General features: G+C 37.8%; 1 protein-coding gene across 2 annotated transcripts; it reads right to left on the bottom strand.

The window, feature by feature from the left end:
- Positions 1–1842: 1842 nt before the first annotated feature.
- LOC134817896 (early estrogen-induced gene 1 protein-like) lies at positions 1843–24066 on the bottom strand. Of its 2 annotated transcripts, none has more exons than XM_063827264.1 (11): positions 23964–24066; positions 22583–22642; positions 22316–22430; positions 16418–16447; positions 15845–15964; positions 15113–15159; positions 14235–14335; positions 12908–13022; positions 12210–12329; positions 3198–3289; positions 1843–3068 (listed from the first exon to the last, which is right to left on the bottom strand). In XM_063827264.1, exons 1-11 carry the CDS (start codon positions 24029–24031, stop codon positions 3031–3033), a joined length of 906 nt encoding a protein of 301 aa, XP_063683334.1. In that variant the 5' UTR covers positions 24032–24066; the 3' UTR covers positions 1843–3030. The 2 variants fall into 2 exon arrangements, with proteins under 2 accessions (XP_063683334.1, XP_063683335.1); XM_063827265.1 differs by having other exon boundaries at positions 2149–3068; positions 12908–12998.
- Positions 24067–24718: the final 652 nt, after the last annotated feature.

The following is a 24718-nucleotide window of genomic DNA, read 5'->3' as shown; positions in this document are numbered from 1 at the left end:
CTAAGCACTTCAGAAGCTGAGATAGGAATTTCCCAAATAAGCGCCTAATATGAAATATGGGCGTGGCTCCACAGGGTTGGGACTAGCGAGACAATATTTGCCCCTCGGTGATTTGAGTTACCAATGGCCTATTTAACCCGATTCAGCAGAAAAAAACTCTGTACATCGAAGTGCACACTCAATTCCTCCCTGCTACTAGAGTAGTAGGACAAAAATAACTTCCCTGGAAAGTTATGGGCAAAAAACTGTTTTGGTCACGTGACACGCTAGTAGAACACGAATTTGATTGTTTAGGGCTCAGGTTACCGTTAGGGTTAGGGTAGTGGTTATGGTTATGGATAGCTTTGGGTTTATGGTTAAGGTTAGGATTAGGGTTTATGTAAAACCGTTTTGTTCGGCTGCAAAACAATAAAAACCAAAGTCACGTAATAATTTTTGGGCGAGCGAATTAGTAAGAGCCCTTAAAAGTAGCTGGAAATCCGGACGTCCGGGGGAGGAAGGGGGTGGTTTTGAAATTTCGGACACACCCGGACAGGGGGAGGGGGTGGTCTGAAATTCTGCGATTTTGGCAAACGTCCTAAGTAGATGGCCCCTTATAATTTAAGTGTGTCATATTTTCGTAAAATGGTCTAGCACTTTTGTATTGGCTGTTGAAATATCATTTACAAACGAAGATTTCAAATTTATGTGATATTCATGTGATCGATCGATTTGAAAAACTAGTAATCAATAATACACATTCATCAAGGTGCTTATAATAAAATACCATATATATACTATACTTGTACAAAGTTATCATGGTTAAATAATGAATAAACGACCTTTATTGACTCAGGTGTTTTTAATGTGGACAATAAGTACCATAACCTAGCTGGATACTTGTAGGAAACGGTGACAATCTTAGTAGTTACCCGCTTTTCCAGTGGTACCATGAAATATGGTTCTGGTTGAGAAATCTCGTGGAAAAGTTTAAAATCTTTAGTTAATCTCTAAAATATCCATTCTGCAGGAAATAAAAAGAAACGTGCAAAATAAAGGTGAAATCTGCACGTTTATCATCCTATTATTTTGGGAAAATTGTTAGCTGTTTTAAATCAAGAAAACACAGGGGGGGAGCCAAGTGGATATTTGTAGATATTTGTAGATTAATGTAGAGTGGATAATCCACGAAAAAAGTGGATGACATTCTACAAATTTATACATTTATCTCCAAAATTTCAGTAGAATTTCTGGGCACATATTTGAGATTACATTTTTGTAGATAAATGTAGATATTTGTAGATTATTGTCAATGGATAATTCACGAAAATTCTACAAATTCTACAAATTTATACATTTATCTCCAAAAATTCAGTAGAATTTCTGGGCACATATTTGAGATATACATTTTTTGTAGATAAATGTAGATATTTGTAGATTATTGTAATGGATAATTCACGAAAAAAGTGGATGACATTATCCAAATATCTACAAATATCCACTTGGCCCCCCCCCCCCAACACAGCAACTAGTTTAGTGTACCTCCCCCCCCTCCCCAGCAACTAGTTTAGTGTACCCCCCCCCCCCCCCCCCAGCAAGTGTACCCCCCCCCCCCCCCCCCCCAGCAACTAGTTTAGTGTACCCCCCCCCCCCCCCCCCCAGCAAGTGTAGCCCCCCCCCCAGCAACTAGTTTAGTGTACCCCCCCCCCCCCCCCCAGCAACTAGTTTAGTGTACCCCCTCCCCCCAACAACTAGTTTAGCCACTGACAAACATCTCACTAACACGATTATTCAAGCTTTCCCATATTTTACTCTATTTGGACACACATTACAAAAATCATCTCACATAAACAACAAAGGTACCTTTAATATCAATTAAATGCTTGTTTAACTTTAACATATAGGTTACTGCTTCAGTAATATCATAATTTAGAAAACCCTATATTTTCTGGAAGTTATGTTATTGTTAATGACTAATTTCTTTGACCGCTTGTAACAGTACTGCATTATTAAAGAGAGATGAATGGCATGGTTACAATCCTGTCAGTTTAGTGGTATTATATGCTGTATTCGGAAACGAGCACTGCAATAATTCTGTTGCACATGTTTCACAGTGAATGCCCACGTATGTGTGGGTAGTAAGTAGTTATTATATAGCTTATTAAATTTGAGATTTATAGGAAATATTTTATAAGTCATTTTATAAGCCGAGTGTGAGAGGGTTAGAACAGTTAATGGTAACTAGTGGTAACTAGTGGTAACTAGTGGTCACTAGTGGTAACTATGGTAACTCTTTCGTTACTCTTCGTTAACAGCTCAATAACAAAAACAGGGAAAAAACGTAACTACACAGCACTGATATCTTTTTCAAATTAAAGTTAACAAAGTTTAAGTAAAAGCATGTAACATGCAATATCATATATATTGGTCTATCAATTTTATAAATTTCTCATAAAGCATAAACATTTCCACAAAATTTAAGAAGTTGAGCTGTTATCCTTGGGTGCCTCGCAGAAATCACGTCGAGTTTGCGCTCATGGGGCGGACGTAACAAGCGCCGCGCAGTGACGCAAGAGTAACCATGGTAACAAGCGCCGCGCAGTGACGCAAGAGAGTGACACGAATCCGGTTCCAACACCAGTACAACACGTGACTTAATATTGAGGCTTTTTGCAACATCTTCAGTAAATATCTTCGAATTGTGATCAAAACAGTAGACTAATTGCATACCACACATACAATGCAGTAACAGAGGATGACATATCGTAACTGATAGTCCGGAATCGGTGAGAAGCACCTTGTTTTTAAGTCCGAGGATAAATTGAGAGACATCACATTACAACCGATCACGAAAAGCATGACGAGTCATTATTACAGTAGCCAGATCATTTGAATTATGAATTTGAACCAGCCAAATTAATAGTACAGGAAGTGGAAATAAGTCTGAAACGGCCGATCACAACAGACAGCTGGTCTCCGTAGTGTCACCCGTCACAACAGAGCCAGAAAGAGGAGCCGCGCGTTACAGAGATTTGTGGAGGAAGCGAGGAGTTAGGTGGCTATGTGTTCTTCGTTTGACCCGCCTAAACCTATGAGAATGCTTTTGTTACGGTCAAATAATATATTAGATAATGTTTATGTCGGTATTATGAATGTGTGATTAAAATTTTGGATTTTCGAAGAATCGAAATATTAAATGATTACATTTATACATGTACCTGAGTCCTGTCTCGATTGAGGCTGATGTTTTCTGACTGCTAGCCCCTGTTCTGATGCTCCAGCAAGGTTTGGTTTGAAGGACTCTTGTAAGCTGAAAACAATATTGTAAGATTAGTGTATTGAACCATATATATATAAGTTTGACGATATAAATTTAAGGAATTATTCTGCGTTTTGTTAAACCGAGCAAGCACTGATCTGACTCATTTCAATTTAAATTTAAATAAAATGTTTCAAAATTTCGACTAAAACAACTAAACAGGCTGCGTTTTCAAGATCAAGAAAACAACAAATTTTTTCAAGAAAACAACAGATTTTTATTTAAATCAATTATAGCAACAATTTGAAAAACTTTAAAGTTATTCTATTACCAAGGAAAATACTACGGGTATGGTGACTTGGACTATTGAGTTTTTAAGTAGATTAAGATTAGTAAACATGCGCTTGCATTGTATTGAAAAAAACTAGAAATTAGGCTTCACGGTAAAATGGAGAAGCAGGCTGATCTTGGAGAGAGCAGACCGTAAAGTTTACGCACCCACCAGGGCTACCTTCCCCAGTTGTTCTTTTTGGTTTATCAGCTTGTATTGTTATATTTATGGACCCCAAGTCACCACACTAAGAAGAAGTTGTAATAAAATAAGTTAAGTTAATGTCATCATATCAGTTTAAAACAGTAAAAGTTAAGTTGAGGATTGAATTTCCTAGTTAATAAAACGGTTCAAACGGTTGGGAATGTAATAATGTTGGTATTTGTATCTGCTGCATTTGTCTACTATACACAATCTTCGCCACTTCAATAGATATTGGGTCGGCAATTTGGTGAGTGAGTGATGAACTGGTTTGGTCTGTGACTGAGTGAGGGGCGATGTGAAAGTTGTGGTAAGTCCAGGTATTATTATTGTTGATGGATTGGGATCCTAGGATGATAGTTTTACAGCGTAATTTAACCAAAGATACAGAAATAGTGAGGATTTCCCCATTCTCATTTAGAATCCGTTTATATATGTTATTCCAAAATTTGGAAGCTATGTAAAGAAACGTGTTGGTTTTTCTTGGGAGGATTATGACATTGCTTGTAGCACGTTTTGATGAGTCTATAGTACTATACAACGAGTATGGAGTGCGAAAATTCATAATTCGAAATATCTCAGATATACAGTGGTATTTGTACAAGTTTTGAACAGTAAGCAATTTTAGTCGATTAAAAATGGGATAAGATATTAACCAAATTGATTTTGTGAGCAATGGTCACTGTTCAGGCACAACATAGCGCAAATTTGTAAACACACGTGAATCTAGTTAAGTGATATAAATACGACAATGCACGATTTGAATACCATCCCAAGATATGGCCAGTGAAAATGCCTGCCAGTCCAATCTGCCAGCTGCCTCAAAGATCAGATCATAAATGTATTCTCTTCAGTTGAGTGACCATGGTTTTCATGTTAAGTACGATTATCTTGTTAAGCTGCATTTTTTATCCCGGTAAGTTAAAGATGCTTGTAAATTTAATTTTTCAGTGAATTTCAAATGTACCAATGTTCAATTTAATTTGGAGCGATAACAATACCATTTTGACAACGTAGAAAAACTTTAAACGTCTCTTTTTCAGGCTATTCCAGTTTTCTTTATACTGCTACTGCATGGACCTCAACCCCAGTTACAAGAACTAGTGGGTATACAATACGACCAACAGACTTACATTCTGCGCGAGAGTATACCTCAGCGGCCCCCTCAGCGGCCCCCTCACCCAGTCCTCAGGCAGTTAACTTTGCAATCAGGAACATTAGAAAACATACAGGGATTCTAATGTTAAATGTCAACGAGCGGAGCTGGGGTGCTGTTTGTTTTTGTGGAGATAGAGCCAAGGAAAGATTTCCTAGCATGTCAACAGCACAGTACATTTGTGAAAGCATGAATTTTAAAATGGTGAAGGAAGTTCGGCCAGTGAGAAAATATTTCAAACTTTCAGGGCAGTTAAATTCCAGGCGATCGAACATTCACAGGCTTCGATGCTCAAACGAGAATCCAAAAGGCTGTACATTCCAATTTGGTAGAGGTTGCCACCAAGCAAATAACAATCAGTACTACTACACAAGAATCTCGTGCTCAGGGTGTAAAGTAGGATTCTACCAGTCAGGCCAGACTTGCAAACCCTGCCCTAGTGGTTCATGCTCTTCTGGGAGTAATTCTTCCCGGTGCAGCTGCCCTAGAGGGTACTTTTGGTCTGGCGAGGATTGCACAGAGTGCCCCAGAAATTTCTTTAGTCAACCAGATAGCACTGTCTGTATTAGCTGTACAGAAAACAGCACTTCAACTAAAGGGTCCCACTCCTGTGTTTGTCCTGAAGGGTATTACTTCAACATGTCTCACTCATTCGGACAATGTGAGAGATGCTCTGAAGAAGAGTATGACAGCTCAGACTTTACAACCTGTAGTGTTACCATGGTAACAGTTAACAGTAACCTAGCAACTAACATTCCCTTTACAACCTGTAACAGTCCGACTGAAGAAACACATTCCCTGACACAGGTACAACTCAATGAGACAATGTTGACGTTGAGGAACGAAACTTCGCCACATGTGACTAGGCTAACCAATGCCATTACAAGGTTAACAACTAATTTTCAGGTTGTAATTCTCTCTGTTGCCATATTTATTTTTATTGTAACCTTCCTGTCAGTCATAAAGTGGAGATGTTTTAAAAACAACCAAGAAGGCGCGCAAGAACCTGTTGAAATGGGAGACATGGACAAAGAGGAGAAAACAAAAGAAGGACCACAACGTAAAGGAAACCCTGGCCCTGGTTCATCCTGCAGCTGCCCAAGTGATGAGTCCAACATTTACGCAGACCCAAACACCCCCCCCCCCCCCAACAATAAAGCAGGAATGTCCCTGTCCCAGTTTTAAATCATTACACGGTAAAACCTGCACTATTCCATAAAATGTGTATAGTGTACTTATTAACTGTTGTTGTACCCCCCCCCCCCCCCCTGTACTACAGTACATGGGTGTGTGAGTATACAAGTAAACTGTGTGTTGAGACGTTTTGAGGTATCATGTACAAATGGCTATACAAAAACTATTTGTACACTTAAATAGTAGGTTGCTACAAGGCTGCCTACGCAATTATAATAGGCTCCTTGCTATGATTATCTAATGTTCGTATTTATGATCACCAGATATATAATATGAAAATAGCTCTTAAATAATAGATTCCCTCCAAGTGGTCCGCGTGATCAGTAACATCAGGCCCTTCGCATGATCGACATGTGAAACTGTACCATCAACTCCCGGTGCTGGTACTGGTATTGCCGCCCTTTACCCGGGGGTCTAATTCCTCAACGGCTAAAATAATGTAATGTAGCTAGCGAGCTCTTAGTCGGATCCCAACCGTTCTAAAAGGCTATCTCGTTAGCTTTTCGTGTTAAAATCGATTTCTCAACGGTTATCACCTCTCTAGATGATTCTTAAAACATTTGGACACTATTGCATTTTTGAAAAAAATGCAATAGGGGTGTTTTCGGCCACACCCTTTTTCAGGGTTTCGCGGTAAGTCGAATTTTTGTATTTCAGCCCAGGAAGGTCTTAAAGACTATTCCGATACACCAAAATGTGCCTAATAGCCACATTTATATACAACTTATGAAGCAACATATACCTTAAAATGCTTCGTTTCGGACATATGGCCGAAAAACGGTTTTTGGCTAGACGCAGTTCATAATTTCCGTGATTTTTGGCATTTCCGCCTAGGAAGGTCGTAGAGACTATTCTGATACACTAAAATGTACACAATGGCCACATTAATATACAACTTATGAAGCAACATATACCCTAAAAGGCTTATTTTCCGAAATGTGGCTGAAAAACGGATTTTTGCCGAGGGAAAAATGACAATATTCACAAATGGGCTATTGGACTGTTAACTAGAAAAGTCTTAAAGACTCATGAGCAACATAACATAACATTTGTAACAAGATGTAAGATGACTCACTTTGTGTCCAGAAACACCTAAAAAAATTGGAGAATGATCTACTTTATTGGGCATCTCTCTTAATGGGCCAGGCCAGCAGCATATAATTTGTCTTACGAAAGGGTAATTTTTTCAAAATTACGGTTTCTTAAGGTCAAAGGGTCGGCTGCTAACAGCAAACTGTTTGCAATTGCCGACCCATGCACATCATATAGTTCTACTGAAAAACGCTCACTTTAGGAGTCATCAGTAAATAAGATTAACTACTGCATGATTTGTGAAAACTCCAACAATTAATTTTCATTGGCACCAATTTAAAAAGAATGTGTGCCAGACCAAAATTCAACTACAAACTTTTTATTTATTCATGCCATGAAACCATGATATATGTACCATAATAAATCGGCACTGGATCCGGGCCAGACTGTTGCTTGACCGCTGACCAGTACCCCACTTTATAATTATGATTGATTTCGCTGCCTCGACCAATATTGGTCTGTAATCCCTGGATTGAGATCTGTTGGCTGCAGTTTAATTTATCTAATTTCCTATAATACCGCAGTGGTTTGGTTCCCACTTCAGAATGACCCCATATTCTTTTTTTCAGTCGCATAGATTTTCCGGGAAGTTGGTCGTTTAGCTCCGGACAGTCTATGCAACGTCTATGCAACGTCCGTGCAACAACAAAAGAACCGTCTATGCAACGTCTATGCAACGTCCCTGCACAATGAACACTCTATGCACACTCCCTGCACGGTCAGTCTATGCAACGTCTATGCAACGTCTATGCAACGTCCCTGCACAGTACCATATGAACACCGGCTACTAGCCGGCTACTAGCCGGCTAGTAGCCACTTTTGTAATAACAGCTCCTCAACTTCACATTAACAACCGGCTACTAACCGGCACTTGAAAAGTGGTCACTAGCCGGCTACTAACCGGCTACTAGCCGGCTAGTGACCACAAAGTGGCTACTAACCGGCTACTAAGCGGTCACTAGCCGGCTATTAGCCGAGCTCTAAAGCAGACCTATTAGTAGCCGGTTCTAAACCGGCTACTAGCCGGCACTTGAAAAGCGGTCACTAGCCGGCTACTAACCGGCTACTAACCGGCTAGTAACCACCAAGTGGCTACTAACCGGCTACTAACCGGTCACTAGCCGGCTCTAAAGCAGACCTATTAGTAGCCGGTTAGTAGCCACTTGGTGGTTACTAGCCGGTTAGTAGCCGGTTAGTAGCCGGCTAGTGACCGCTTTCTAAGTGCCGGCTAGTAGCCGGTTTGGAACCGGCTACTAGTAGGTCTGCTTTAGAGCTCGGCTAATAGCCGGCTAGTGACCGCTTAGTAGCCGGTTAGTAGCCACTTTGTGGTCACTAGCCGGCTAGTAGCCGGTTAGTAGCCGGCTAGTGACCACTTTTCAAGTGCCGGTTAGTAGCCGGTTGGTAATGTGAAGTTGAGGAGCTGTTATTACAAAAGTGGCTACTAGCCGGCTAGTAGCCGGCTAGTAGCCGGTGTTCATATGGTACTGTGCAGGGACGTTGCATAGACGTTGCATAGACGTTGCATAGACGTTGCATAGACTGACCGTGCAGGGAGTGTGCATAGAGTGTTCATTGTGCAGGGACGTTGCATAGACGTTGCATAGACGGTTCTTTTGTTGTTGCATGGACGTTGCATAGACGTTGCATAGACTGTCCGGAGCTAAACGACCAAGTTGCCGATTTTCCCATAGTATGATATTGCGTGTCATTCCCTCGTTTTTAATCAAATGGTGACTGGTTAGTTCTTCTGTTATTACAGCTGTGAGCTGCCTCGAGATCTTTTCTGGGGCATGGGTTATATATATATATATATAATAGAAGGTCTCGAGATACTGATTTAGCTATTTAGGTTACACATGTGAAATTTTTCCAGCTTTGGGTAAAGTGGACTTTAGAGCGGGGAGGGGATCTTAATGACCAAAATCTGAACGATCTCTTACTTACGGGACACTACGGATCTCGGGCTTAATAGCTGGTTTTTAATGAGAGGCTGGAGTCTGGACCTAGATGGACAACGTGAGGATAGCATGAGGATTCAGCATGCTCTGCCTGCCTTTCATGGGGTTTTGTAACCCCGAAAGCTGGTATATCTTATCTCAATTAACCTTGGTTACATCCTGTGCTGTTTCGAATATATAATTAGATTTATAGGTCCAATATCAAGCAAAAAATTCTGATCTCCGGTAGTGATGTTACACTTACATGATTTCCGACGCGAGGATCTCCGAAGTCCGATCTTAAAGTTGGATCTCAGAGCCAAAAAGAAGAACCTAAGCCTTGGTTCCTCTCTTTGAGAGTCAAACAGGACGGTGTTATCAAATCAAACTCGGATTCGTAGCACAATTGAAAAACCAAAGAATTAAATTCTTAATGAATTTCCCGACATCCTAAAATTAATATCAGGTCGTATTCATCTCAAGACTGAGTTTTTTGAGGGTGTTCAGAAAGAAGTCAGTTCAGTTAAACAAAGTTTTAGCGATGTGGTGAAATCCGGTAGTATCGAGAACTCAGCTGCGATTTCTACAGAATCCATTAAATCAGTTGCCAAGCAAATTGCTTTGGAGGAGGAGTTGGGTAGGAACATCATGGTCTTTGGGCTATGCGAGGAGGTCAATGAGGAGATCAATACAAAAGTCGCTGAAGTATTGGAATCATTGGGAGAGAAACCCCGAGTTGAGGCTTGTAGAATCGGCAAGAAATCACCGTCAGCTGCAAGACCGGTTAAAGTTTCCTTTTCCAGTTCTTCGATTGTGCAACAAATACTGAAGAAGTCGAGTAAACTGTGTGGAACAGAGAGATTTAAGAGGGTGTTCCTAGCTCCAGATCGTACAGCAGAAGAGAGAGCTCAGCGTAAAGAACTTGTCCTAGAGCTAAAAAGAAGAGCTGGTATTGAGAAGGACAAAAAACTCTTCATTCGTGAAGGGAAGATTTGTAGCCTTGAGAGGCAAAAATGAGTTTCTAAATATTTTTCGTGTTGTGAGCAAATCAAAAAGTTTAGCTCTATGAGTATTTGTCTTCTGTGTGCTTAGTTTTTGTCGAAGGATCTAACCATTTTATTTCACTTATACAAAACTGTATAGTTTTCAAGGGATTAATCTGGTTTTAGGCGAATCTTGTTCAGAGATCGCTGTTTCATTACTCTTAGTCAGCTGGTGCAGCCTTTATACATACTTTTATATGTATATTTACAATTTTAAATTGCTGTTCAATATCTATTTTTAGTAAACATTAACTGGGGTAGTAAAACCCAGTTCCCAATCAATCAATCAAAAATTCGATTTAGTTGCCCAAACTCCAGTAGGTTACAAGACTTAAGTTCAAGTCGAAGAACACTTTGATTCAGCGTGATCTTTGACTAGTTGGATTTTCCCATATCATGCAGTTGTTATCTACTAATCACTCCTAAACTGAGCGTTTTAAAGTCGAATCTCGAACCCTGCCATTCGGCCTAGAAATCTTAATCTGAAGTTCTAGAATTACAGTTCTAATGTTCTAGTACTAATGTATTAGCGCCCTAGATAAGATGTCGAGGCAGCTGTAATAACAAAAGAGACAGTCAGTAACCAATTGATAAAAAAACGAGGGAATGACACACATTTTCATACGATGGGAAAATCTATGCGAACCAAACCACTGCAGCTGCGGTATTATTATTATGGTAAATGAGCTAAATTAAACTGCAGCCAACAGATCTCAATCCAGGGATTACAGACCAATGGTTGATGGACTAGACAGACCAATATTGGTCGAGGCAGTGAAGTCAATTATAATTATAAAGTGGGGTACTGGTCAGTGGTCAATCGACAGTCTGGCCCGGATCCAGTGCCGAATTATTTTAGGTCCGGTATTCTTAGTATTTCATGGTTTCATGGAATTAGGAATAAATAAATCAAAAGTTGAACTTTTGTCATTACATTTTGGCTAAATTGGTGCCAATGAAAATTAATTGTTGGAGTTTTCACAAATCATGCAGTAGTTAAACTTATTTACTGATGACTCCTAAAGTGAGCGTTTTTCAGTGTAACTATATGATGTGCATGAGTCGGCAATTGCAAACAATTTGCTGTTAGCAGCCGACCCTTTGACCTTGTGAAACCGTAATTTTGAAAAATTGCCCTTTCGTAAGACACAAATATGCTGGCCTGGCCCATTAAGAGATATGCCCAATAAAGTAGATCATTCTCCAATTTTTTTAGGTGTTTCTGGACACAAAGTGATTCATCTTACATCTTGTGACAAATGCTATGTTGCTCATGAGTCTTTAAGACCTTTCTAGTTAACAGTCCAATAGCCCATTTGTGAATACTGTCATTGTTCGCTCAGCAAAAATCCGTTTTTCAGCCACATTTCCGAAAATAAGCCTTTTAGGGTATATGTTGCTTCATAAGTTGTATATCAATGTGGCCATTGTGTACATTTTAGTGTATCAGAATAGTCTCTACGACCTTCTTAGGCGGAAATGCCAAAAATCACGGAAATTATGAACTGCGTCTAGCCAAAAACCGTTTTTCGGCCATATTTCCGAAACGAAGCATTTTAAGGTATATGTTGCTTCATAAGTTGTATATAAATGTGGCTATTAGGCACATTTTGGTGTATCGGAATAGTCTTTAAGACCCTCCTGGGCTGAAATACAGAAATTCGACTTACCGGGAAACCCTGAAAAAGGGTGTGGCCGAAAACACCACTATTGGATTTTTTTCAAAAATGCAATAGTGTCCAAATGTTTTAAGAATCATCTAGAGAGGTGATAACCGTTGAGAAATCGCTTTTAACACGAAAAGCTAACGAGATTCCGTTTCGTCTCTGACTATCTATCCAGCTAGCTATCCTGTTATGTTAAAATAATATAAAGCGCGCGCATTTACTGCGATAAGCTGATTAGCTTTAATTTTTCGCGCAATCCGTCGAAATCTTTAGTAGACCCTTTTAAAGTTTTAAAAGTTTGACTAAATTCCGCGATACGTCATTTATAATTTGAACTGTTGATAACTGACCTAACACTACTAATGCTGCCACTGGCGCTTTTTGCTCGAAGATTCTTGATAAGAACCGAGCTGGGCTGCTTCCCTCTATGTCGTCTGTCTAAACTTTGCGTCGTGAAGTTAGGATCATTCCTGAAAGTTGTGTTTGTTAATTGTATTTACTTAGTTATATTATATTATATATATATTATATTACTTAGTTATATTAGGTTATGTAATATCCGGATAGGAACATTATTGTGATATTTCTGATGAAAATTTTTGATAATTCCGTATATGTGACAAAGGGACAATGCTATTTTCCTAAGTTAGATTAGTTAACAGTTTAAGTTTCGATTTTACAGCGATTTATTTTACAGTCAAATATGAAATCTTGTTTAAATGTTCTATATAACAACTAATTTCTGAAAAATACCGTGTCAATTATTGAATTTTTGTTAGAAGGAACCAAATCTATTAAACGTCACTTAACAAGGAAATATCGGATGATAAATCTGCCAAATAGCATGATGATGAAATGAAATAATCTGATTATAAACCGCCCATATGGTTAGCAACTGACACAATTTTCAGGTACTTACCATGCCAGAGCGGCTCTAAAAGGTGAGGTGAAAATATTTAGCAACAAACAATTAGATCATCTCAAAAACAAATCTATTCAGAATATTATATAATAAATATTTTGTTATCTTGACAGAAAACCCACGTACGTGTCCGGAGGGGAGTCTGCGGTAGGAACACAGTCTAGACTGTGTGCAGGACTTTTCGTGAGACCTCTGCTACTCGACCCTATTGAGGCAACTGAAACAAACCCTGTTGAGGCAACTGAAACAAACGATAATTTACTTATGAGGCTTAACTAATTGTCATTGATGTTTTGGGACAAAATGAGAGTCTCCACTCAGTTTTTCAAGCAAATAGTTGAAAAACTAATTACAACACTACAAATCTTAAATCTATTACATTTAGTAGTGTTGTAATTAGTTTTTCAACTATTTGTTAGAAAACCTGAGTGGAGACTCTCATTTTGCACAAAACATCAATTATATGATCGACCCACTCAAAAGAGCGAAAACAGATTGTTAGTTACTAATTGCATTCAAAGCTTTGAAACCAATAAAGTAAGTGCACAGTGTGTATTGTAGATCACCAGCGTGCTACAGACTAGTGTCATATTGTAATGCTAATTAATTGTTTCATTAAGATCAGGAAAAAGGAGTGGTGCACTTATTGTTGTAATTAAATTAAACCAGATTAAGTATACACTATACAATAGTGTACAATGCTAGCATTGTATGCTGAGTGTAGCGTTGGTACAATTACTGTTGTATTTCATATGATAAGGCGGTCTAATTTCATCAGGTGTTTAGTGTTACATAAATATTGAAACAAAACCCGACCTAATCTTGTAATCTTTTACTTAAGTGTCAGCGCTCATCTACCATATCTGATAAAGTGAATCAGTATAAAATTCTTAAAACATGCCGTTTTTCTCAAATTACAGCAATTAAATGTTGTGTGGAACAAGCAGGGGAATAAAATTTTATCCGACTTTTAATCTAGTCAACACAATCCTCCTAAACTGAACATTAAATAAGTAATAAGCTTTAAAAATGTTCGACCGTAGTTAAAGAAGAATAATATATCGTGAATAACTTCCGGGAGTTAGCTTTAGAAACATATATTTGCTCCCAGTTTCATTTAGATTTTAGAGCATGAAGTCAGATTGCTCAAATTGCAATAAAGTTTTTGGATATTGATTCTTTGTGGTTACCATCACTTAAATGTAGGATGTACCATAATAACAGATTTAATAATTAGCCTTGAAACTTTTGAAAAATGACTGTTCTGATAAATGTAAATAAGAATCCACTAATAGTAATAATCCTACATATAATAATAAACATGAGACAAAAACTTACAACATCATGACACGAGTGAGCACATGACGATTGAACAAACTAAATCACCGCCTGCCACGATAGTAAAGTTCAGATTAGTTATATATAATATATAAGTTAAATAAAGCTAACTTACTCTCACTTTCATCTCCATCCGAGGAAGCCCCCGCACCCTCCGCCAGATTGATATCCACGATATTATCTTGTGCTAACGACTTTATCTGGTTATCTGCAGCCCTGTAAACGTCATAGGTTTTATTATGATGATTAAAACCTAAATAATTGATGTTCTTTCAATAATGATTCAATCTATTATGATGTGAAGAATGTACGGTAAATACAAATGAATTTCATATGTCAAAACTATGCCCGGAATCACTTAGTGTATGAACTTCTTGAATCAGACAAATAGAATGGAAATCTTATTGTTTAGATGAGTATTGTTTTCAATACAGATGACTAAGTCACTAGGTTACTGTGATGAAAACAATGATAGTGGCTAGACTTAGTACCAGCACATAGTACGTGTATAATAATAATCAATATCTTTGTACTTTCTAGATCCAAGCTAGCCGCAGGTATTTTATTTTGATTTAACATCACGAAAACAGTGCCATATAACGGTTATAACGGTTATATGGCGGCGCACGTTCTATTGCGCACAGTATATCTTACATTCTCACCGGGGGTTTATTCAGAGTGTGTTTTAATTAAGGCCGGCTATATATTATGCAGACAAACATCATAATTAGCAATATTCATGTGGAAATCATGCCATCTAAATCTTATTAACGTGCCAAAATATGAAATTCGTGGAATTTGCTTTCATCACCAGGTATGTCAATGATTGCCAAACTGACAAACTAATGATACACCTACAACAGTTGAGGGAGCGTGATACCTGGGTGTAATCACCAGTCAACACCACATAGTTACAATCATTGATTATGTAATTAGACAGTTACTTGGTTAATTAGACAGAGCGTGTTGTAATAATATAATATAATAACTCACGTTTTGAAGATGGGATCTCCCATCACGCGTACCATCGAGGTTGTTACCTGGCAAACAGTTATTACCTGATTAGCTAATTAAGTAACTAGTTACCTGGCAAACAGTAATTACCTGATTAGCTAATTAAGTAACTAGTTACCTGGCAAACAGTAATTACCTGATTAGCTAATTAAGTAACTAGTTACCTGGCAAACAGTAATTACCTGATTAGCTAATTAAGTAACTAGTTACCTGGCAAACAGTAATTACCTGATTAGCTAATTAAGTAACTAGTTACCTGGCAAACAGTAATTACCTGATTAGCTAATTAAGTAACTAGTTACCTGGCAAACAGTAATTACCTGATTAGCTAATTAAGTAACTAGTTACCTGGCAAACAGTAATTACCTGATTAGCTAATTAAGTAACTAGTTACCTGGCAAACAGTAATTACCTGATTAGCTAATTAAGTAACTAGTTACCTGGCAAACAGTAATTACCTGATTAGCTAATTAAGTAACTCATTTTTTCAATTAATTAGTCAATCAATAAATGCCATGCAGGTCTCTATAATTTATGAATAGATAGTACTGGATTTGAGTGACGATAATATGTCCATACTTTGGAAGCTTTCATTCACTCACATCCCATGCCGTGGAGGAAAACTTAAATAGTACGAAAAATATTAACAATAAGTTGTACAACTTATTGTTGTACACTCCGCTAGTCAGTCACCCTGCAGGTACAACTTACCACTACGATAGAGTTTCCAGCGAGACCTTTAGACTTTTTGTTCACTTTGAGGATGTACCGGCCTTGACAAGGAGTATTGTAGGAGGCTCGCTCCGCTAGGTTTATGTCGAAATATCCCAACTGTGTAGTGTTGGTTTGAAGCTTGTTAAATAAGAGAGGTCGTTCAATCTGGCTGACGTTATATGTGACGTTATATTATGTGAACCATCTCTTTTTGGGTTTGGGTTAGGGAGCTAACTTGCCACATATGTCCAGGGTTCAGATCCAAAAAGAGATTGTTCACATATCACGTCAGCCAGATTGAACGATCTCTTACTGATATGATCCTATAATTATAGACCATTTACATTTTACACATAGTACATAGCTATTGTCTAAAAATTACACGCAAGCTTTTCCAAGCGCCATCATCTTACTAGGCGACATATCACATACGTAAAATGCGACTGATCCCTCAGCGTAGATCAACACTGCACCTTTAATGAACTTAGATCGACCTTTTATTTATAAACAATAAAGCAGAATATATTCAGTAACTGTTCATCAGCAGTTAAACTGAACTATTTAACTTACCTTTTCAGAATCTTTTCCACCGTTTACTTCCTGAAATACAAATTTTAAGCATAACGATAATTGCATTGTACGTGTTTTATTCATATTTGCAGTGATGCTGCGTATGTAGTTGTAGTAGTGATGCTACTAGTAGTAGTAGTAGTATAGTAGTGATGCAGATGGACACAAAAATGAATTCATGTGCTCTGTGCATGAAAAGTACATGAAAGTGCCTCGAAATTTAAGCTACTATCACCAGACTTCAATAGAATTCCTCCGATTCGCGGTAATGAAAACCAATTACCGCATGTAATGACAACCAATTACCGCACGTAATGACAACCAATTACCGCACGTAATGACAACCAATTACCGCACGTAATTTGCACACAGTACAAGGAGGATTCCAAAAAGCTGCACACGCGTGATAAACGTGAGACAGGCTATCAGATTACAGAGGAGTCCTACAACTCATGAACTAGTTGTGCACTGATTTAAATTCTGGATCTCTCTCCAGCGTGTTCGAGTATGATGGTTTTCTTATCTTATCGCTGTATAAAATATAAGTAAATTTACTGGAAGAACTAGCAGATGAATCGTTAACTTGGGAGATCGTAATATGTTTTTTTGGACAATCCTATGTTTTGAACTTTCACTTTAGATTACATTGATGAAAGGTCATCGTTTCACACTTCGATCTGGAGTATTACTACAATTAACAATATACAATATCAATACTAACTTGCAGTTTCAACTGTGACTCAAAGCTCCATTTATGTGTAAATTACTGGTTGTGTAAAACTTGAGTCTAGAAGATTTAAACTACACCTCATTAAAGAAGCTTTGAAGTGGGAGTCGAACTCTGCCAGAGAAAGAAATAGCTCCTTGATCATGAGTATGACACTGCCTATACAATATTAGAGTGTGCAAGTATTGATGTAGCACAATATCTAGCAGTTCACCACAGAGCTACGAGCTTACAGTGTGACTGTAACACAGAGCTACGAGCTTACATTGTGACTGTAAGATGTAAGATGTAAGATGCAGAGTAAGATGTAAGATGTAAGATGCAGAGTAAGATGTAAGATGCAGGGTAAGATGTAAGATGCAGGGTAAGATGTAAGATGTAAGATGCAGGGTAAGATGTAAGATGCAGAGTAAGATGTAAGATGCAGGGTAAGATGTAAGATGTAAGATGCAGAGTAAGATGTAAGATGCAGGGTAAGATGTAAGATGTAAGATGCAGAGTAAGATGTAAGATGCAGGGTAAGATGTAAGATGTAAGATGCAGAGTAAGATGTAAGATGCAGAGTAAGATGTAAGATGCAGAGTAAGATGTAAGATGCAGGGTAAGATGTAAGATGTAAGATGCAGGGTAAGATGTAAGATGCAGGGTAAGATGTAAGATGTAAGATGCAGAGTAAGATGTAAGTTGCAGAGTAAGATGTAAGATGCAGTGTAAGATGTAAGATGCAGAGTAAGATGTAAGATGCAGGGTAAGATGTAAGATGTAAGATGCAGAGTAAGATGCAGGGTAAGATGTAAGATGTAAGATGCATGGTAAGATGTAAGATGTAAGATGCAGGGTAAGATGTAAGATGTAAGATGCAGAGTAAGATGTAAGATGTAAGATGTAAGATGTAAGATGTAAGATGCAGAGTAAGATGCAGGGTAAGATGTAAGATGTAAGATGCAGGGTAAGATGTAAGATGTAAGATGCAGGGTAAGATGTAAGATGTAAGATGCAGGGTAAGATGTAAGATGCAGAGTAAGATGTAAGATGCAGGGTAAGATGTAAGATGTAAGATGCAGGGTAAGATGTAAGATGCAGGGTAAGATGTAAGATGTAAGATGCAGGGTGAGATGTAAGATGCAGAGTAAGATGTAAGATGCAGGGTAAGATGTAAGATGTAAGATGCAGGGTAAGATGTAAGATGCAGGGTAAGATGTAAGATGTAAGATGCAGGGTAAGATGTAAGATGCAGGGTAAGATGTAAGATGCAGGGTAAGATGTAAGATGCAGGGTAAGATGTAAGATGCAGGGTAAGATGTAAGATGCAGCGTAAGATGTAAGATGTAAGATGCAGAGTAAGATGTAAGATGCAGGGTAAGATGTAAGATGCAGGGTAAGATGTAAGATGCAGGGTAAGATGTAAGATGTAAGATGCAGGGTAAGATGTAAGATGTAAGATGCAGAGTAAGATGTAAGATGCAGGGTAAGAAGTAAGATGCAGGGTAAGATGAAAGATGCAGGGTAAGATGTAAGATGCAGGGTAAGATGTAAGATGTAAGATGCAGGGTAAGAAGTAAGATGCAGGGTAAGATGAAAGATGCAGGGTAAGATGAAAGATGCAGGGTAAGATGTAAGATGTAAGATGCAGGGTAAGATGTAAGATGCAGGGTAAGAAGTAAGATGCAGGGTAAGATGAAAGATGCAGGGTAAGATGAAAGATGCAGGGTAAGATGTAAGATGTAAGATGCAGGGTAAGATGTAAGATGTAAGATGTAAGATGCAGGGTAAGATGTAAGATGTAAGATGCAGGGTAAGATGTAAGATGCAGAGTAAGATGTAAGATGTAAGATGCAGAGTAAGATGTAAGATGCAGGGTAAGAAGTAACACTTCCCAAGGTGAGAACTGCAATATTTTTAACAGCACTCTACAGTCTACCTGTTAAAATATGCGCCACACAGCAGATTAACCATGTGCTGAATTGAAAATTCCCTCCTAAAATGTCGAATTTATAATGAAGAATGTGGACGAATGCCACAGAATGTAGTTATTAAATGTGTGTATTAGTGTGACTCAACTATTTCTGAAATACTCAACTATTTCTGAAATGTGTGACATTATTTGTGCAGATTAAGTTACTTTTCACAGTTGTTTGGATTTCAACAGTGAACACGTCACTACCAGACACGTAGGATAAAACATATTATAACTAACACTATACGTGTTAAACTGTACTGGCAACTAGCCAGGAATATTATAACTAACACTATACGTGTTAAACTGTACTGGCAACTAGCCAGGAATATTATAACTAACACTATACGTGTTAAACTGTACTGGCAACTAGCCAGGAATATTATAACTAACACTATACGTGTTAAACTGTACTGGCAACTAGCCAGGAATGGCTCAGTACAATCACAGCTCTAGGTGATGCAAATATTTGCAGTTTTAAATTGTGTGCAATTTACGGTTCTTATGTTGGAGTACAGTACATCCAACAACCCCAGTTGCAACAGTAACTAAATAACTGGTTACTAGGTACATCCACCCAACAAGTTGCAACAGTAACTAAATAACTGGTTACTACCCAACAAGTTGCAACAGTAACTAAATAACTGGTTACTACCCAACAAGTTGCAACAGTAACTAAATAACTGGTTACTACCCAACAAGTTGCAACAGTAACTAAATAACTGGTTACTACCCAACAAGTTGCAACAGTAACTAAATAACTGGTTACTACCCAACAAGTTGCAACAGTAACTAAATAACTGGTTACTAGGTACATCCACCCAACAACCCCAGTTGCAACAGTAACTAAATAACTGGTTACTAGGTACATCCACCCAACAAGTTGCAACAGTAACTAAATAACTGGTTACTACCCAACAAGTTGCAACAGTAACTAAATAACTGGTTACTACCCAACAAGTTGCAACAGTAACTAAATAACTGGTTACTACCCAACAAGTTGCAACAGTAACTAAATAACTGGTTACTACCCAACAAGTTGCAACAGTAACTAAATAACTGGTTACTACCCAACAAGTTGCAACAGTAACTAAATAACTGGTTACTAGGTACATCCACCCAACAAGTTGCAACAGTAACTAAATAACTGGTTACTACCCAACAAGTTGCAACAGTAACTAAATAACTGGTTACTACCCAACAAGTTGCAACAGTAACTAAATAACTGGTTACTACCCAACAAGTTGCAACAGTAACTAAATAACTGGTTATTACCCAACAAGTTGCAACAGTAACTAAATAACTGGTTACTAGGTACATCCACCCAACAACCCCAGTTGCAACAGTAACTAAATAACTGGTTACTAGGTACATCCACCCAACAAGTTGCAACAGTAACTAAATAACTGGTTACTACCCAACAAGTTGCAACAGTAACTAAATAACTGGTTACTAGGTACATCCACCCAACAACCCCAGTTGCAACAGTAACTAAATAACTGGTTACTACCCAACAAGTTGCAACAGTAACTAAATAACTGGTTACTAGGTACATCCACCCAACAACCCCAGTTGCAACAGTAACTAAATAACTGGTTACTAGTTGCAACAGTAACTAAATAACTGGTTACTACCCAACAAGTTGCAACAGCAACTAAATAACTGGTTACTACCCAACAAGTTGCAACAGTAACTAAATAACTGGTTACTACTCAACAAGTTGCAACAGTAACTAAATAACTGGTTACTACCCAACAAGTTGCAACAGTAACTAAATAACTGGTTACTAGTTGCAACAGTAACTAAATAACTGGTTACTACCCAACAAGTTGCAACAGTAACTAAATAACTGGTTACTACCCAACAAGTTGCAACAGTAACTAAATAACTGGTTACTACTCAACAAGTTGCAACAGTAACTAAATAACTGGTTACTAGTTGCAACAGCAACTAAATAACTGGTTACTACCCAACAAGTTGCAACAGTAACTAAATAACTGGTTACTACTCAACAAGTTGCAACAGTAACTAAATAACTGGTTACTACCCAACAAGTTGCAACAGTAACTAAATAACTGGTTACTAGTTGCAACAGTAACTAAATAACTGGTTACTACCCAACAAGTTGCAACAGTAACTAAATAACTGGTTACTACCCAACAAGTTGCAACAGTAACTAAATAACTGGTTACTACTCAACAAGTTGCAACAGTAACTAAATAACTGGTTACTACCCAACAAGTTGCAACAGTAACTAAATAACTGGTTACTACCCAACAAGTTGCAACAGTAACTAAATAACTGGTTACTACCCAACAAGTTGCAACAGTAACTAAATAACTGGTTACTACCCAACAAGTTGCAACAGTAACTAAATAACTGGTTACTACATCCACCCAACAACCCCAGTTGCAACAGTAACTAAATAACTGGTTACTAGGTAGAAATCATTGCTTTTTGCTGTTAAGTTCTTCGTCCTCACAGGGGTAGAGCCAATATATTTTCTACTAGGTAGTAGGGTGAAAGACGAAAGTTCACTAAGAATTTCACCAAATAAATATGTATTGATATAAATGTTTCCCACAACTATCTACAAATGAATCTAAGGCACATTGATATTTAGTACACTGATGTAATTTCTTAATTTATACAATCCTGATTTTTAGGTTCCAGATGAAACGAAAAGAAGACTTCGTTTGTGATTATATGTGATATGTGATATGCTTAGATCATAGTAAAATTGATCGGAAAATGTCCGGGTATGACATGTATAAAAATGATAACTGACAGTTTGAAACAGTGATACAAACCTCCACAGAGTTTGTCTTGTCCACGACAGTTGTTGTCTTGACAAGTAGTTCTCAAAACTCTGTACAGTATTGAGTATTCTAAGCCAAACGAGAAATGATTCTTACAGTTCCTTTACATAATACATTATGCATATGATTTAACGATTTAATTGCTGAACATTTGCCATGAATACCCGGAATAATAAGAGACTTCTCACTTAATTGCGGAATGTATGTGGAATTGCGGAATGTATGTTCAGTGTCCACAACTCCTCATCAGTCTTCATGAATAATGAATATTGCATCAATTACCAAGTATAGAAATATAAATGTAGACACTACAATTAAATTGTTCAGTGTAAACAATAGCAACTACTTATAACTAATTATTAAACGTGGTATTTAAAGAGTTAAAGCTATCGAACCTTTCTGACTGAAATAGTAAGATTCTTGTCTGTTAACCGGCCATTATCGCTCCTAATTGAACACTGCAGTTCAAATGTCTCGTGCCAGTCTACCTTGTGATTTACAATCTTTTTCCTGTAAGGTTACGTAAATTGTATCTAGATAAATGTATTGCGGGGTAGGGAGCCGGGAGGGGAAGAGAGAGAGAGGGGGGAGAGGGGGTTCATTTTACTTTATCTGGTTTATTAATAGTCCTATCCTAAAATCATCGTTAATAAATAACTTACGTAGCTGTCTGACCCCGGAATTTCCCGTTTGACAGCTTCAATTTCGCAAATAAATATCCGCTGAAAGGTTTTTAATAAGTTAAATAGATATAATATGAGATTTGATACGAGATATTATGATATAAGATATGATTAATTTCATTATATAATAATATTATGACTGCGTAACTACGCTCTGCCACTAAGAAGCCACAATTTCTTCACGTTCAGTAGATCAATACTCAATACATTTTCAGTTCACATTTCTTGATTAAAAGAATAAAGACTGTGTAACTCTCTACAGTACACTCTATTAACCTCCCTATGGGTAGCAGGAACACGGTGTTTTCAAGCTAAGCAAGTTAAAAACACGTGCCGGAGGGGACAAGAAGGTATTCTATCATACACTTTTACACGTGATACACTTTTACACGTGATACACTTTTACACGTGATACACTTTTACACGTGATACACTTTTACACGTGATACACTTTTACACGTGATACACTTTTACACGTGATACACTTTTACACGTGATACACTTTTACACGTGATACACTTTTACACGTGATACACTTTTACACGTGATGTTGTCGTGATTGTCCTTCCTATGAACGATTAGGAGGATGCAAGCAGTTTTTGTTCAAGCATTTGGGGGTTTAAAAACAAGAAACATACTCTGCGGTAACACGGGGAGGGGGGATCATACACCTATACACTAAGTACCGTACGTGACGTTGGGGGGGGGGGGGGGGGTGGGTCATATTTTCTTCCAAAACACAGTTAGTACATGGTACATTTCCCAGAAAAACAGTTAGTACATGGTACTAAGGGGGGTGTCCAACCCCAAAAAAACCCATTCTACCTCAAACTCTCAAATTTCAATTTTGGGAATGGGTTTTGAGGTTTTTTTGAGTTTTTTTGAATTTTTCCTGTTTTTGTAACTTTTTATCTAATTCGACTACATTGAAAACAAAACCCCTATTAAATAATGGGTATAATTTGCCCATTTCCCAATGTTTAATGAGCTGTTTAAAGCAATTTACGGGTGGGTATCTTATTTTAAATACCAAAACACAGTTAGTACCGTTGTCTATTGACAAAATTTCAAAATTACACTTAGTCGACATCACGTACAGAACTTAGTACCTGATCCCCCCCGGGTAACAATACGGTAACAATATATACGGTAACTGCGGTAACAAAAACATTTGAAAGATTCAAGACGGTTGAAATTTACGGAATGCTTTGTTGTGGTAGGATCAGCTATTCAATACCACCAACAACATGACAAAGTACATGGTGGCCATGTTTGAACAGTCGCTCCGACCTTTAGCCTTTAAAATCAAAAATCTTATAATTTATATTACGATTTAAAAAGCTGGTTGCCGGTGACGAACCTGTTGGAAGGCACATCTTGGATGTGCTCGATGGTAATGGTCGTGTCGAACTGGTTCTTAAGGGTCATGTTGGGAGAACCACCATAGCTATACCTCCTTCCATCCTACTTTTAGTTGTACAATAATTAGTTAAATAACAGTATATATATATGTACTTATCGAGTTGAAATTGTTAATATTCTAATGATGAAGGATTTTCAGTTTTAGGTGGTGGTTCCTAAAGTTCTGAAATGAAATGCTTACAACTCTAGCTCTCTCTGCTCAGACATTCGAATGAACAATAATACCATGATCTTAGAAGTACGAAATAATATTATTACAAACTTGAACAAAAATAAATCACATAATTAGAAGGTATTCATATCTGACAAACAATAATTCAATTCTTCATAAAAATATTTTTTACATCAACTGTCTTTTTCTTTAAAAAGGCAATAGATGTATAGAAGTGGAAGGATTTGAGAATGGGTATAGTGGGTAGGTAGCTTTTTCGTGTCACGTGAGTCATGAATCGTGTCACAAAGGAAAACATGCATAACCCTCCGCATACGTTATTTTAATGCATATTCTCTGCCCGCAGAGCAGTTATGGTGTAGTCGCCATGGTTACCCTCCGCATACGTTTGTACGATTTGACGATTGATCGAATTACACTTTCGATTGCGCGGCGCCAATTGATTTAGATTACAAGCGATTTCCCGGATGTGTTAAGTAGCTCACGCTTTTCTTTACTTGATCATTGATCATGATGCGGAA

This window comes from Bolinopsis microptera, chromosome 7 (genome assembly GCF_026151205.1).
Source record: "Bolinopsis microptera isolate Bmic1 chromosome 7, MBARI_Bmic_1.0, whole genome shotgun sequence".
Taxonomy (NCBI): domain Eukaryota; kingdom Metazoa; phylum Ctenophora; class Tentaculata; order Lobata; family Bolinopsidae; genus Bolinopsis; species Bolinopsis microptera.
This window is presented reverse-complemented; position numbering and strand designations above follow the sequence as displayed.

What these genes read in the sequence shown, in the direction of transcription:
- LOC134817896 (XM_063827264.1), bottom strand. Translation starts at nt 24,031, where the DNA reads ATGACCCTTAAGAACCAGTTCGACACGACCATTACCATCGAGCACATC. An exon ending in GTGGAAAAGATTCTGAAAAG is followed by an intron (nt 15,965 to 16,417) that starts GTAAGTTAAATA and finishes AACACTACACAG; the next exon opens with TTGGGATATTTCGACATAAA. An exon ending in TCAATCGAGACAGGACTCAG is followed by an intron (nt 3,069 to 3,197) that starts GTACATGTATAA and finishes GCATTCTCATAG; the next exon opens with GTTTAGGCGGGTCAAACGAA.